A 14,229-nucleotide genomic window follows, 5' to 3' on the forward strand; every position below is an offset into this window, starting at 1 on the left:
GTACTGCTGTTGTTTTTCTCTTAGTAAACATTTTTGCCACCTGTTTTTTGTGTTTTTTTTCGTGACTCAAATCTGTTCTAAGATATTTAATTAAAACTGTGTGAAATTGTGAAATGTTTCATTTGCATGAGGTAGAATATATAATTTATTTGTGTTATTCATTTTGTAAATTTTTTTATTTATTTTTCCTTCTGCTGTTTACTATTTCCCATACATCGAGTATAAGACTAATGTGAACGAACAGCTTTCACTTGACATTTCACAACATGATTGAATGCCTCTGCGCCACAACAAGCTGAAAATATTTTCTACAGAGTGACAGCAGATGGGAGCTGTGGCATTAAATAAAAGCGAAAGGATATTAATGCAGGCACGTCAGTAACACACAGTTGGAGGCGGTTGCCGTTGGTTACCTGGCTCCTATGTACAGCGTGCGGTTGACTTGGAGGACCGTCTGGATGTGCAGCTCCTGTCTCTGAGCTGAACGATGCGGTCTGCCCAAAAACACTGGATACCTCCGCACAACTGACACATGTAAAGGAGGAAAAAACATACAAAAAAAGAAATGAAGTGCCAAGAATGCATTGACAGTTAAGGACAGAGCGAGTACTTTTACCATCTATATTTACCCTTAACACTTTTCTACCCTTCACTTTAATAGTGCCTTCACTCATTCTTGATCCTTTGTTGAGGCAAACAAAGATAATATGGAGGAGACGAATGGCGCAGCAGTTAAAGTACACTGAAACACTTTAATCCTCTTAGTGTTTTTCTTTGCTTTTGGTGATGCATGCAGCTCCATAATGAGAAAAACTGTGTGGAACCATTATTGTAATTTTATGGTAAAAAAAAGGCACTCTCTCACCCTCCTCCCTACATTTCAGATAAGTGGGGGAGAACAGATGAGGTGGAGAGAGAAAGCGGCAGTTTCAGAGTACGAGAAAGTTGCGAAGAGGAGGACGACGGTCTCCACAGGGAGCCCTCATCATCAGGCGACAGATTGGGACAACGTCTCATTGTCCTTGACTGTAGGGGAGGGAGAGAGGAGCTCATAGCGATCCATCTCCACCCGTCTCCTCCCCTTCTCTCTACCACCTCTCAGCCTTCTCCTGTCATTTGTATCACCCCATCCAATCCAATTGTCTTTCACTTTTTCATCTCCCTGCACCTCTCAAAATCCATAACAATCATTTCTCTCCCCTTTTCTTTCTGTCTTTACATCTCTCTGTCCCCCTGATATTTATCAGTCTACTATACTGCTATTGAGAGACAGACTCTTCTCATTCATCTGTATGCCCGGGCAGTTAGAGAGCAGCTCCACACCAAAGCTTTGACCCTTGACCCGGTATTTCCGCGAAGTCATTTATCATCAATGGTGCTCATACAGTCGCACAGTCAGACACACACACACACACACACACACACACACACACACACACACACACACACACACACACACACACACACACACACACACACACACACACACACACACACACACACACACACACACACACACACACACACAGCAGGAAGGAAGCATACCCTCTATGGGGACGTAGCTGAGAGGACTGGGTTCCTCTGGGAACGAGGCGTCCGCCAGTTGAAGCAGCAGGAGAAGAAATGTGAGGGGAGGGGCCACAGTCGCCATGGCAGCAACACACATGAACTGAAAAAGAGATGGGAGAGAAAATGTCATTGTTGTGTACGCTTTATGTTTTCAGTGTGTGCATGTGCGAGAGTGTACGTGAGAGTGTGAGTGACATTATGACATTATGATTTATTATCAATAAAGTGTGTGTGTGTGTGTGTGTGTGTGTGTGTGTGTGTGTGTGTGTGTGTGTGTGTGTGTGTGTGCGTGTGTGTGTGTGTTTGCGAGGACCGGGTCAGAAGTGCAGCAGGGTGACTGCTGCCACCAAACTTGCTGCAGCGGGAAGCTTGTGCGTTTCTATTGTCTGCTCTTTGGTGTAATGGTGATCCATTCTTGGAAATGTCAATCCATTGTCAAGCTGTTTGAATTGAAGGGGATTCTCACAGTCATATAACACTTCAAGAGACAGAACAGTCACGTGATTACAAAGCCACTTTTGGTGGTAATGTTCCTTTCTCTAATTGTGTTTCTGTATGGACATATTACTGGTGATTTGCGACAGTTGTCTTTATAGAGAGTGAAGTATAAGAAGAGGTGAAGGGAGTGACTCGGGTAAGCTGGACAATGTCTTTCTAAAGGTCAAAAGTCAAGAATGCTCTAAATCATGAACAAGGAGAAGGGGAGTCTTTATAAAGTTCATAGGCCACAAAAGGTTCACACTGTGCAAGATATGACCACACACAGTAAAACAAGTGCAACGCTAGCATTTCAGCACACTGTGGGTTGCGGGTGCTAGTGGAGCCTCTTAGATGGGGGTGCTGCAGCCCCCTCAGCATCCCCCCCTTCCCGCGTCCATTCGCGATGTCTCGCTGTCTCGCAGACCCCACGCAGCAAGCAGGAAGCCGCGCAACGTCCCGCCAACACGGCACCCAGACCCCACGCAGCATTCTCATCTGTTTGTCCTTACTGGTGTCATTTTCTGGTTGCTAACGCCATTGTAACACATAATCACTGATGTTCCGCTGTAACGGTGGTAGACCATAGTGGTAGACTCATCAGAACAGAGTGGGCGAGCTGACCAATCAGAGCACAGTGGGCTCACAGGGAGGGGGGGGGGGGGCAGGAGCTCCAACAAGCCGTTTAGGACAGAGAGTGAATACACATACTATATAGAGATGCTGTATGAGAAACCAATGTGAGTTTGGAAAATTGCACAATATAAATATATTCTAGTAAACCTCAACAATGGAATTATGATCAGTAGAAATGGCCATGACATGGGACCTTTAAGTAAGCAAAAGTTAATATTTTATGAGTAGGATTGTTTTTACTTGCATCCAAAATTCACAGATATGGAAACAGCTTAAAGAATCCCTGCACTGGGAATTATGAAAGATTCAGATTTGGTGTGATGTCGTGAATTGACTTGGCTTACACGCAATCATTTTTCACATTTGACCTGTAATCAAGTGTATTAGCAGTCTGTTATTTGCTTTAAAACACAATGGATGTCTGTGGCTGAGATAATGTTATTTCCTGTCTAGGTATTTGGTCATTAACAAAAGCCAAGAAATTGCGTCTGTAAGATTCATCCAGTGGGGACTTTGAATATCTTTACACATTTTAATGGCAATAAATAAAATAAGTCCACAAATATTTTTTAGTTGTGACGAAAGTGGTGGATCAACTTGGCAAACAGACACACAAACATGCTGCTAGCCTGGCAAAAAAACGACAACATAGAGGGGTAACAAATATGCTTTGCAGCCTCTCTTTCACCTATAAAACCAAGACAGTAGAATAACACCGCTGCACATAAGTTACTACCAGTAAAAAATGGTAGAAGCCATGCCATCAATCACATTAAATGTGGATGTTCTCTTTGTATTTCCTAAAAAAGCCTGTGGCTGATCTGCACAGTCTTTGATGTAAGAATACTTTGGAAAAAGAAGAGGATGTACAAAGAGAAGGAAAGAAAAGACAAATGAGCAGAACAACAAGGGGGGAGCTCTGAGGATTTTGTCTTGGGTTGCTGAGAGTGCTGTTTAAATCCTGGAAAATGTTTGATTGAACACAAATGAAAAAAGGTTGAAAAAAGCAAAAGATGTGAAAAATATAAATGCTGTTCCCATCGAATCAACCTGAATACAGTGTTCCATGTTTCCCCCAACCCCCGCTTATTTCCTTTCATCCTCAGCCTTTCTCCCTCCATCACCCACCTCCGCCCTTCATTTCTCTTTCTTTATACCTCGCAGCTTGTCTGTTCCAGGATGAAAACCCCACGACTGTTGTCAAAGATAGAACAGATAGAAAGGTAGATGTGCCAGTTGCTAAGGTGATGACAACTGCTATTTGAAGCACACAGTTGCATCCAGATGTAACACGCACATATAAATAAGCATGATTACCTGTGTTTCCAACACTTCAGATTGTGCATGTGTGATTGACAGCAGTTTGAGGACAGCAGTAAGGCAATGTGGGGTTGCATACAATACACTGGGGGCCTCTTCCAATGAAATTCTAGCCCAGAGATTGCAGATTTGACATCTCTAAGCCTTCTCCTCATCAGCAGCAGCGGAGGAGCCCTGAGGGGGCTGGGAGGCTTGTTTCATCTAAATCTCCATTGGGATTCCCTGAACTAGAACTGATTGAGTCAGGTGTAGGGTCAGACTCATTTCATTATGGCCATTTTATGAGAGAATCAAAATGTGATGCTTTAAATCAAATCAAATCAAATCAAATCAGGTTTTATTTATAAAGCACATTTAAAAGCGATTTTTGGTCGAGCCAAAGCGCTGTACATGTAATAAAAACACATTACTACAAAACACAATAAACGACAATAAATTACAACAGATATATCTTAAAAAACAAAATAAGAATAAAACACACGGAATAGTCAGGAGTCATGCTCCGCTCTAACTAGAAAGCCAGAGAGAAGAAGTGTGTTTTTAGTTTTGATTTAAACACAAAATGAAATTGTTTTTTCTTGTATGGACTCTTAGAAACGATTAAATGAAATGGAGTGTGTTTTCCAGTGAGATTAGGCATCATGTGGTTGTTGCTTGCGTCAAAACCACAATTTATTTTCAAAATCAAAGTTGAACGTGCAGACATGGTATAAATATTAAAGATTCAGTGGGACTTCATCTGTCTAAGAATCTGATTATCTCTGACTAACGCCTACAAATGTAAATGTATGCACACACACGCACGCACGCACGCACGCACGCACGCACGCACGCACGCACGCACGCACGCACGCACGCACGCACACACACACACACACACACACACACACACACACACACACACACACACACACACACACACACCACACACACACACACACACACACACCACACACACACATTTAAATGGTGCTCTTCATTTATTAAAATGTTAAGAAAATATAGATTATGAAAATGCTGTGGGAGTTACAGCCAAGTACAAAGACAAATATTATATTAGAATTGTCAAAATGCAAAACAATTCAAATGTTGCACTACAAACATTACTTGTACACAGAATAGCACATCAACAATGTTCTGTTGGTTCATATACAGATATGTGTGAGTTAAAAAACCTTCTGTCATACAGACAAAACAATCTCCGTATGTCAGAGATTGTTGTCCAAAATAATTGTTTGGTTCATCTCTGTGTAAGATGTATTACAGTATGTACAGTGAGCCAATTGTAACATGACATTGGTATCACATGGTATCTGTGTCATTAGTGATCAAGAGTCTTAGTTGTTGCGAGCTAGTGTTGGTCAGTGTGGACACATCTGAAAATGTTTGATGACAACCACTCCGGTACAAATCCCAAGTGTTTAGGAACAAAAGAAGGAGCAAGCCCCGAAAGATAATAGTTTGGAGGGCTGAACAAGCTATGGCAAGGTGACCACTATTCTAGCCTAAAGTAATTCTGTAACATAAAACTGCACAACTTATTCTGAAAATCGCAATACATGGCTAATACATGCAGTGATTCTGCTCAATCTTGGCTGCAAGTAAACAAAAAAAATGCATTACTGTAAAGCTTGGGTTTCAAAGCTGGTCATCCCTGACTGTTCCTGTTCTCTCACACCAACACACACACACACAAACAGCCTGCGCATGCTACATACTAAAACCCTGCGGCCAATCATTGATGTGGCCTCCTCATTAGAGTGTGTATTGATTAAGGTTATCGATCCATAAGTTAAACCATCAGATCTGGGCCATGGCCAACATATCACAACTCTGCTGCTGGCCAATGCCATGACAAAGGCACTATTTCTAACGATTTTGGCTATAAAAAGATGTTTGGGGCAGCGCTTTGATGTTTGATTATCAAGAGTTCTGAGTTCTCCCTGCTGAGCCGAGAGACATGAGAGACGGATGAAAGATAAAAGAGGGAGGTGGTTTGAGTAAAGGACAAAAACTGAGAAAGAGAGATACCGGCTGCAGACTTCCAGCTCATCAAGCTATAAAAAACAGACCGCCGGTGACAGAATGAGTATCAGGAAATCAAGGGAAGAGAGACGAGCAAGGGGAAGAAGAAAGGGTGTTATGCTATTCGTGTCAGATCATGTTGGCGTGATAGGATTAAATGGTGTGACACTGACACGTCGCCGTCGGTTATCATGGGATACGTGTAATAACGGTGACAGCCACACAGTGTAATCTTCCCTCATCAGGCAGTCCATTAGCAAATCACCTGCTAACTCTCACATCATTAACCAATCAGCAGGTCATCTGAAGAAGCACCTGCTCTCCCCTTTTATCAGTTTGTCCATATGTTTCATCCTCATCAGCTGGGACTCCATTTGTTAAAATATTCGCGTTCACATGCCACAGCTGATGCGACAGGAGTGACCGGGGGTGAGCAGCATGCTGGGATATCCAACACCACCCCCACAGTAGGTCAGCTAACTATATGAATATATTTAATGATTGTAGATTAAATATTTACTCATGATCCCATCCAAAAATGCCTCAGTGGCCTTTAGTGTATATTGGACATGCTCATGTTTGCACAACGCATCTCAACTATTAAAGCTGCTGGGCAAGATCAATACACCCTCATCGTGCTAAACAGAGACCGACTAAAGAGCAACATCCTTCTCTACACAAGGAGCATTTACTGACCGCGAGGAAACACTGAGACATAAATACAAAAAGCCTCGGCTGTCTGAAGGCACAAATACTAACCAAACCCAACATTTCTGATGCTGTGAGCACTGCTGTCTAGAGGCTTGAGCCATGACCTACGCTGCACCCAACAACAGTGCAGTGTATTTTCGTGGGTGTTGACATTTCTCTGTATGTCATCGTATTTGCGTGCTTTCTGATGCGTTGCGTTAAATCAGTCATTGTGATTAGTTCTGCTGGCAAAAATATCTCTCTTTCTCCCATGCTTTCTCTCTGTCTCACTCCTTTTCTCTCTCTTTCTCGCCCTCTCTCTTTAGCTGCTGCAGCCACTCCACTCTTTGCCTTTGTTACCGTAGCAACCAATAGCAAAGCCAGGCAGAGATGTTCTATTGCAGTGGATGTAAAAGCGAGGAGGGCGGGTTCGCCCTCTAACACCTACATGCCTACATATGTGTGAGCGTACACACACATACTAATGCATGCGCCCAAATCCCAAAGACACAATGGTATGAGTGAGCATGAACACCTATGTGGACACAGATATGGGGAGGTGGGGGTCCCCTCTCTCTCAGCGAGGAGGGGGATGGGGGAGCTGCAAGCATTTTGTTTCCACATTATCCACACACTGGCTGCACAGTACAGCTCATTTGAAATCAATATGTCAACAATGGGATATATGTTCATTTAAACACAACAATGTATTTTCTGTATTACACATACACTTAGATAATATGTGTACTGCTGCTGAGGCTCTTTTCATGGGGTTTCCCCTTTGAATATTTAATATTTAAAGTGAATCAGAATGAACTAACAGGATGATCATTGTTCTGGGTTCATTTAAAGCTGTTCAAAAGAATAACTTCACTTGACATGAGTTTAGCTGTGTTGCCTTTGATTTGATTTGGACAAAAAATAAGTATGTGAGAGGATAATACAATCTTTCTTAATACTTTTTATTAAATGAAGATCTGAGATGTTCTTTGTCGCAATATTATTAAAGGTTGACTCAAGGAAATGAAGAATAAAAGGTGGATAGAAAGTTAACCGTTAAAAGACATCAACACAAAGTCCTGGCTGAGGTGGAATACTTTACATCTTCTCTTTTGTCCCACACTTGCTTCTTAAAGAAGGTATGCAGGCTAAAGCCCGGAATAAAGAAAGCCGGCCTGAGGGTAGAAACACAGACACGGGCTAAACTGGGAGAAGTGGGTCACCTTCACACTTCAGGACTCCACCCTACAAGCACTATAGCTTCATTAATAGACTCTAAGAAAGATTTGCTACAAAATGGAAAAGGTGTGAACATACTGTAACCAAGACAGATATCAGACAGTATTTCTAACTTCTCTATAGTGTTGAACATTAGTGTAGAAGAGTTAAGACAAACATTGTTCTCAACATGAATCTCTCACAGCTTGTCCATTTACAACACCACTAGGTACAATATGTGTACTTAATAAATGTCACTCCGGATGTCACTGAAGCTTAAACAAATTAGTTTTGAGCTGTCAGAGGGATTTGCTTTCAATGAGATGAGAGAAATATTAGCACTTTCACACTGGTGTTAGCATTCAGCTGGACTTACTGCCACGTCACTGAAAACTACAACAAACACATGGATCTAAACCATCCAGAGGGGTTAAAACTCACTCTCTTGCCCAACTGGCTACCAGTATTTTGTACTGACAGTGTTTGTAGCTTGTCACTCTAGTGTTGAACTTGTGAAAGGAATAAATCAGAATGTGAGTGTTTCTTAGGGGCACAGAATTAGACAGACTTAGATGGTTGATACCACCTTATTGTCTGTCAGTTCCATATTATTTGTATGTTTCACAAATCTCTCATATCACGCGGCAACCTCGGTAGAATCACATGCTGTCAAATCAGTAGAAAGTATGGGATACTAACAGTGTTAACCAAACAGATAAATTATACAATACTAATAATGCCTCTCAAAAATAACAACTTGTTGAATGTTGAACTGTCTCTTCTCTTGAATAAACACCTGCTTGGTAACTTCCCTGCTTGATTCGTGGCAGAATAAGTAATTCAAAACATTAAAAAGCATTAAAAAAATTACTGATCGACTTAAGAAATCTTAGTCAACTAAGACCAAAACAACCATTTGGTAGGCCAACCAACAAAAAGGGTGCAGCCCTATTTTCCACAAAAACAGGTCAGAACAAAATGTGTTAAGTGAAGACAAATATATGAAGGGATATGTATTTAGATAGACAGACCTGTTATCATGCACTCATAAACAAACATGGTAAAGAGCAAGTATGTAAACACACCCATTCACACGCAAACTAGGGTTGTAACAGTATTAGATATTTCAGAAAATATCATGGTTTCACAATAGAGTTTCAGCTTGGGTCTTTAAATGTAATACCCCACTATGATTCTTTAAACTAAACTAAAGAATACTTATGTTCATTTTCTATACCACATTTAATAATATGCGTATGTATATTCCAAAAAATACACGTATATATACATGTTGTAATATGCAGCATAATACAGCGTATGTACACACGCACGCACGCACGCACGCACGCACGCACGCACGCACGCACGCACGCACGCACGCACGCACGCACGCACGCACGCACACACACACACACACACACACACACACACACACACACACATAATCTTCTCTTCAGCAGTGGAATCACTGTGTCAAGTCTTTATCTTATCGAGGTGGAGGCGATATGCCCTCAAGTGGCTGCCTGTCTCCTCAGAACAGGTTTAATCAGAGTTAAGAGAATCTGTCTTTTGCTGTTAAATATCCTAAAATACTATTCAATCTACAGGGTCATTTATATGCTAATGCAAGGGTTACCTCTGCATAGGCCTTTGACGCAGCTGTTATGTGTTCGTGTACGAAAGAGGGGAAAAAAACGATAGAAAGAAGAGAGACATAGTGAGAGCGGACAGAGGGAGATGAAAGACTAGAAGAAGGTAGCGTATAGGGAGAGAAGGGAGATGAAGGAGGAGAGGAGAGAAGATACTGAGACACTGAGAGGAAGGGAGATATTCCCCTGGGTGAGTGCCATAGGTAATTAAAATAGGATGGACAGAGCTGGAGTCTAGCCAGAGAGAGCTCCATCTCCCCTCAGACTTAGACTTCTTTCCCAATCAGGGCTTCTGCCTAAAGCCAAATTGCTGCTAGTGACAGACACACAGTATCCTATGGATGCAGTGAGTTATCAGCTTATGCTTAATGGACATGTACATACAGTGGGATAAACACACAGCTCAGAAATGCAGGTGCAAAGCAATCAAACGCTCGCAAATTACTGAAATGAATTTGGGCTACAAAACAGGTAATGTATGTCCTTCTAGAGCTGCACACAAAAACAAAACACACACAAGCACACACACATTTATGGTGCTGTACAAAGCTGCAGCAAGGGCAAACGTTACTAACCAGAGTTTGACTGCAGTAAGCACATATACATTCACTGCACAGCTCTGAGAGCCAGAGGCGAGCGCATGAGTATGCAGTGCACGCACTCAGACACACACTATGAGCCCAGAGTCACACACACGCACGCACGCACGCACGCACGCACGCACGCACGCACGCACGCACGCACGCACGCACGCACGCACACACACACACACACACACCAGTGCGTATGACGACAATGAAGATGCTGTCTAATTACACTACAGTGACAATGTGTGAATTTGACCTGTTTTAATGCTGCTATTATGTTGTTTTGTCACACAGTGGTAATGGTGCATTTTGTACTGTACAAGGTAGTCCATGACATATATCTGTAGGAAGCATCTTTTCTTCTTCTTAATGTACATAACAAAGGAGTAATTTTCTTTCTTTTTATATAAAATAATTGTGAAACCAGCAAGCTTTCTGCTATATTCAAGGTGTGTTTGCTTTCTGTGTTTAACTGACCACAGCCCAACATCTCCCTGCCTGTCATTTTCTACTTTAACAAAGACTATGCTAAATAGGATGTGCTAATATCTCAATGTGGCAGCCATTAGCATATATATTTCATACCCTGTTAGTGGCTGTTCTTGTGCCGCCATAGAAGCAGGCTCAAGCTGAAAGGTACAGTAGCTCATATTCTCGTCATGTTGTTCTTTGTGTGCTATGATCACCAGTAAGGGTAAATATAGCTCTTTTGGCAAAATCCTGCTAAGAGGATCACAGCTCACAATAGGTGGTCTACACACAACAGATATCAAAATGCCAACGAGCCTGCTTGTGGATTGACATGTTCATGCACGCATGCACGCGCAGACACACACCTGCAGCGCTCACACTCATACGCAGAGACGACACCTCCCCTGAGAGCTTTCTCTCCACTTCGCAGGTATAATTGTGTTTCTGCTACACTTTGTTCCTCTCCTCTCAGTTGTGACTGGGCCCCGGATGAAAAGACAAAATTAAAAGAGAAAAGTGTTTGTTTTGCAAAGAAGGGACGGGTGTGGGAGAGGACAGGATAAGGAGGAAGAAAGATTAGCCACAACAAAGCTTCATCAGGCAAAAAAAACATCTCGAGTAACTGGGAGACAAAGGACTCTGATGCGCCTTTATCTCCAAATAAAAAAAGTCTCCAAATCCTTCTGACTAAGCTGCCATAACTAACGCCTGCCGTTGGCTTAGGTGCTGGCTGAGTTTGTTGGACAACAAAAGCAGCACAATATAACAGGGTAGACCAAGCTCCTGAGAAATGTGTATACCTGCATTCATTTTGTGCAAAGAAGTAAAAAGTCAAGTGCCTTAGCGGTGGCATTTGAGAAAAGGTTACTTCCTTATTTGCTTATTTTGTTTCGTGTGTGCGTGCAGTTGTGTGTTAGTGGCTCAGTAAAAGCATGAAGTGGATAGCTATTTTCTCACTTTCCAATTTTGCAATGTAAATGAGATCACAGAAGGTAGGAGATTAGACTAGCTTTATCTTCGAAGTTGAAACATCTGTGATATCACTCACAACCAATTTGCCAGGCAGTTAAAAGGAAGGATCAGCTGAATGCTAAGAGAAGAGGTTCATTTGAGAGATAAACTAACTTTGTCTTCTTATGACCCTCACACACACTTCAACAAATACACTCATTAAATAGTGCATGTGTGGACCCTAAACCGCAACACAGGCCGTGCATGTCACATCATTGTTATTGTATGTATGAATGCTGCGTGTCTTTGTTGTATGTTGTCTATTCTGAATGGTTTGATGGCCCCTTAAAAGGAATAGCTTTGCTCTTCTCGTTGTACTTGTATAATGACAATAAATGCTTCTATATTCTATTCTATTCTATTCTGACCTGATGAGGATGATAAGGAAGAAGGAGCGTCAAAGGTGTTGTTAAGGTGATACAGTGGATAGCGAAATATACATTGCAAAATGAACACACGTGTTAGCCTGTTAAAGCACATGAGGAGACCTCACAATGTGAACAGGGATGAATAAAAAGAGGCTGCATCTCAGGGGAGAAATCAGAGAAGACAGAGAGTCATAAAACTGAAGATGCATGGCCGCTGTAAAGCATAAGAAGGATTTTCTACATTGAAATCCACTGCAGGGCATTATTACATGGTACATGTGGCTGATACAGCAACCAAATCCACATGGAGCAGCCACCTTGGCCGCCTGAGCATCATTTTTCTTATACAGTTTATGGCACCATGGACAATTTACAGCAGAGTTTGCTATGGGCAGAGCTCCTCAACTTGTGTGGTGCCTCACATCTCGCTCCTTTCCTTTTCAAACATCTGGAAGGAGTTGTATTCGAAAAGTTAAGCTCTTCAAAGCCTCTCACATCAACAAAGCGTGTTTTGCATAAGGGAGTTTATTTTGAATTTACCTGTCTCGGGATAAAAGCTACTTTCTGAAAAGTAAAGAAAGTAAGCCTGCATGACACCTGGCACTCTGACTTTTTTAATCCTGCACAATGGCTCACTGCAGGAATAGGTCAACCAGCAGATGCCTGCTCAGCGAGGTCCCTCTGAACTCACCGCCCTGAGGTCTGCAGACTTCTACACAGTTTTTAAAGGTGTTGATTTTGTACTGAAGAATCCCACCAAACACAAACACTGCACTCTGTGTGAAACTAGAACTTCAAAAGAGATTGTAGCTGGCCGCTTTTGAGGAAAATCAGCATTCCTCCAAATCTCCTGAAACTAATCATAACTTTGCTTTGTTTTATGATCAGATTAGTTAATAATCCTGCTTATTTTCTGATACAGAGAGGGGAGGTTGCTTTAGGGGCAGATGGTAGTTGATACAGCAAGTTTTGAAAGTTACTTCAAGTTCATCTGAACTCTATAGGAGCGTTCATTGACATTGCTTAGAATAAAACAGAGCAGTGAGTGGGAGGTATCTCCAGATTGTGTGAAACCGGGAAATCTACAGCAGTTCAAAGCAAGTGACAGTAGTATAAAAACAGTGTCCTGGGGGGCTTAGGTTTGGAGAAAAGAAACAAATCAATCCTGTTGTCTGATATGAAGTAGGAATAGAACACGACATGCTCAGAGCCACAAAGTCAGTCAATGTTCCTCTACTAGAGGTAAAGAGAGGAAATGTATCGCCGATTGTTCAACTTGTTCTCTTGGTCAAAGGAACAAAGAAGCAACATCGCTCTACTTCCCAAATCTTCTGTTTGTTTCATCTCACTCTATTGAACACACACAAACACACTCACACAAGATCTGTCATTCAACACATTTCTAGCAACGTGCTTCTTAGCAACCCCAACACACTAATCTGCCGTTGATTTACTCTTTTTGTGGGAAGGCTTGCAATCCAATCTCATTTTCCCCGTGCTTGAGATGCCCTGTTTGCAGCTTAGCATGTGTGATTGAATAGGGTCCTATGTGATCAATAGAGCTCATTAAATGTCCCTGTGGGCAGTTGTCTCACCCTAAGGCTCTCTTAGATTGCTTTTACATACAGACTGCTCTGCCCTATTACTTCAAGTGGCTCCAACTTTGTTTGGGGCATAATTAATTTTCTAATTGAATTACTCAAGCCTGGCCTTTGCATGCTTTTTCCCTAAATGTAGATTGAAGTATCCATTTGGTTCCCTTCAGTGTTGGCTGTGGGTGTTTTGGGACTTGTGTATGTTTGGGATGGGCGGGTGTTAGACTGCCTTGCAAAAGGAGGCTGAGGAAACAGTGGCTGCACCTGTTGTTCCCTGCGGTTGCTGTGTGGTGGGGTTAGCACCTGCTCGTACGGCTGCTGTGTGGCTGTCTGTGTGGGCAGCGGGGATAACAGGGAGACCATTCACACCCGCTCAGACTGCTGTCTGCAGCCCCTCTCCCTAAACACTCATTCGCTCTGAGCTTTCTGCTCCATCATTTCTTTTTCTGTCTCTTACATCTTCAGCCTACCCCCTGTAGCCTATATGCCAGATTGCTATCTACCACACTTTATCTTTTGTATCCCCAATCTGTCTGTCTGTGTTTCTGTCTCTACCCTCTCCTCCTCCTCAATCCTACAATTGTTTTGGACTCAAACCATCTCTTCTTGCCTA

The 14,229-nt window shown here is 42.2% G+C and overlaps 1 protein-coding gene across 1 annotated transcript in view; it reads right to left on the reverse strand.

The window, feature by feature from the left end:
- LOC117489007 (semaphorin-6B-like) overlaps nt 1-14,229 on the reverse strand; it is a 30,548-nt gene that overhangs the window by 14,784 nt on the left and 1,535 nt on the right. The window contains exons 2-3 of the mRNA XM_034138227.1: nt 1,546-1,669; nt 414-525 (exon numbers count right to left, since the gene is read on the reverse strand). Coding sequence (XP_033994118.1) covers nt 414-525; nt 1,546-1,666 — 233 coding nt within the window. The 5' untranslated portion in view covers nt 1,667-1,669. The remainder of the gene's footprint in view (nt 1-413; nt 526-1,545; nt 1,670-14,229) is intronic.

This window comes from Trematomus bernacchii, unplaced genomic scaffold (genome assembly GCF_902827165.1).
Source record: "Trematomus bernacchii unplaced genomic scaffold, fTreBer1.1, whole genome shotgun sequence".
Taxonomy (NCBI): domain Eukaryota; kingdom Metazoa; phylum Chordata; class Actinopteri; order Perciformes; family Nototheniidae; genus Trematomus; species Trematomus bernacchii.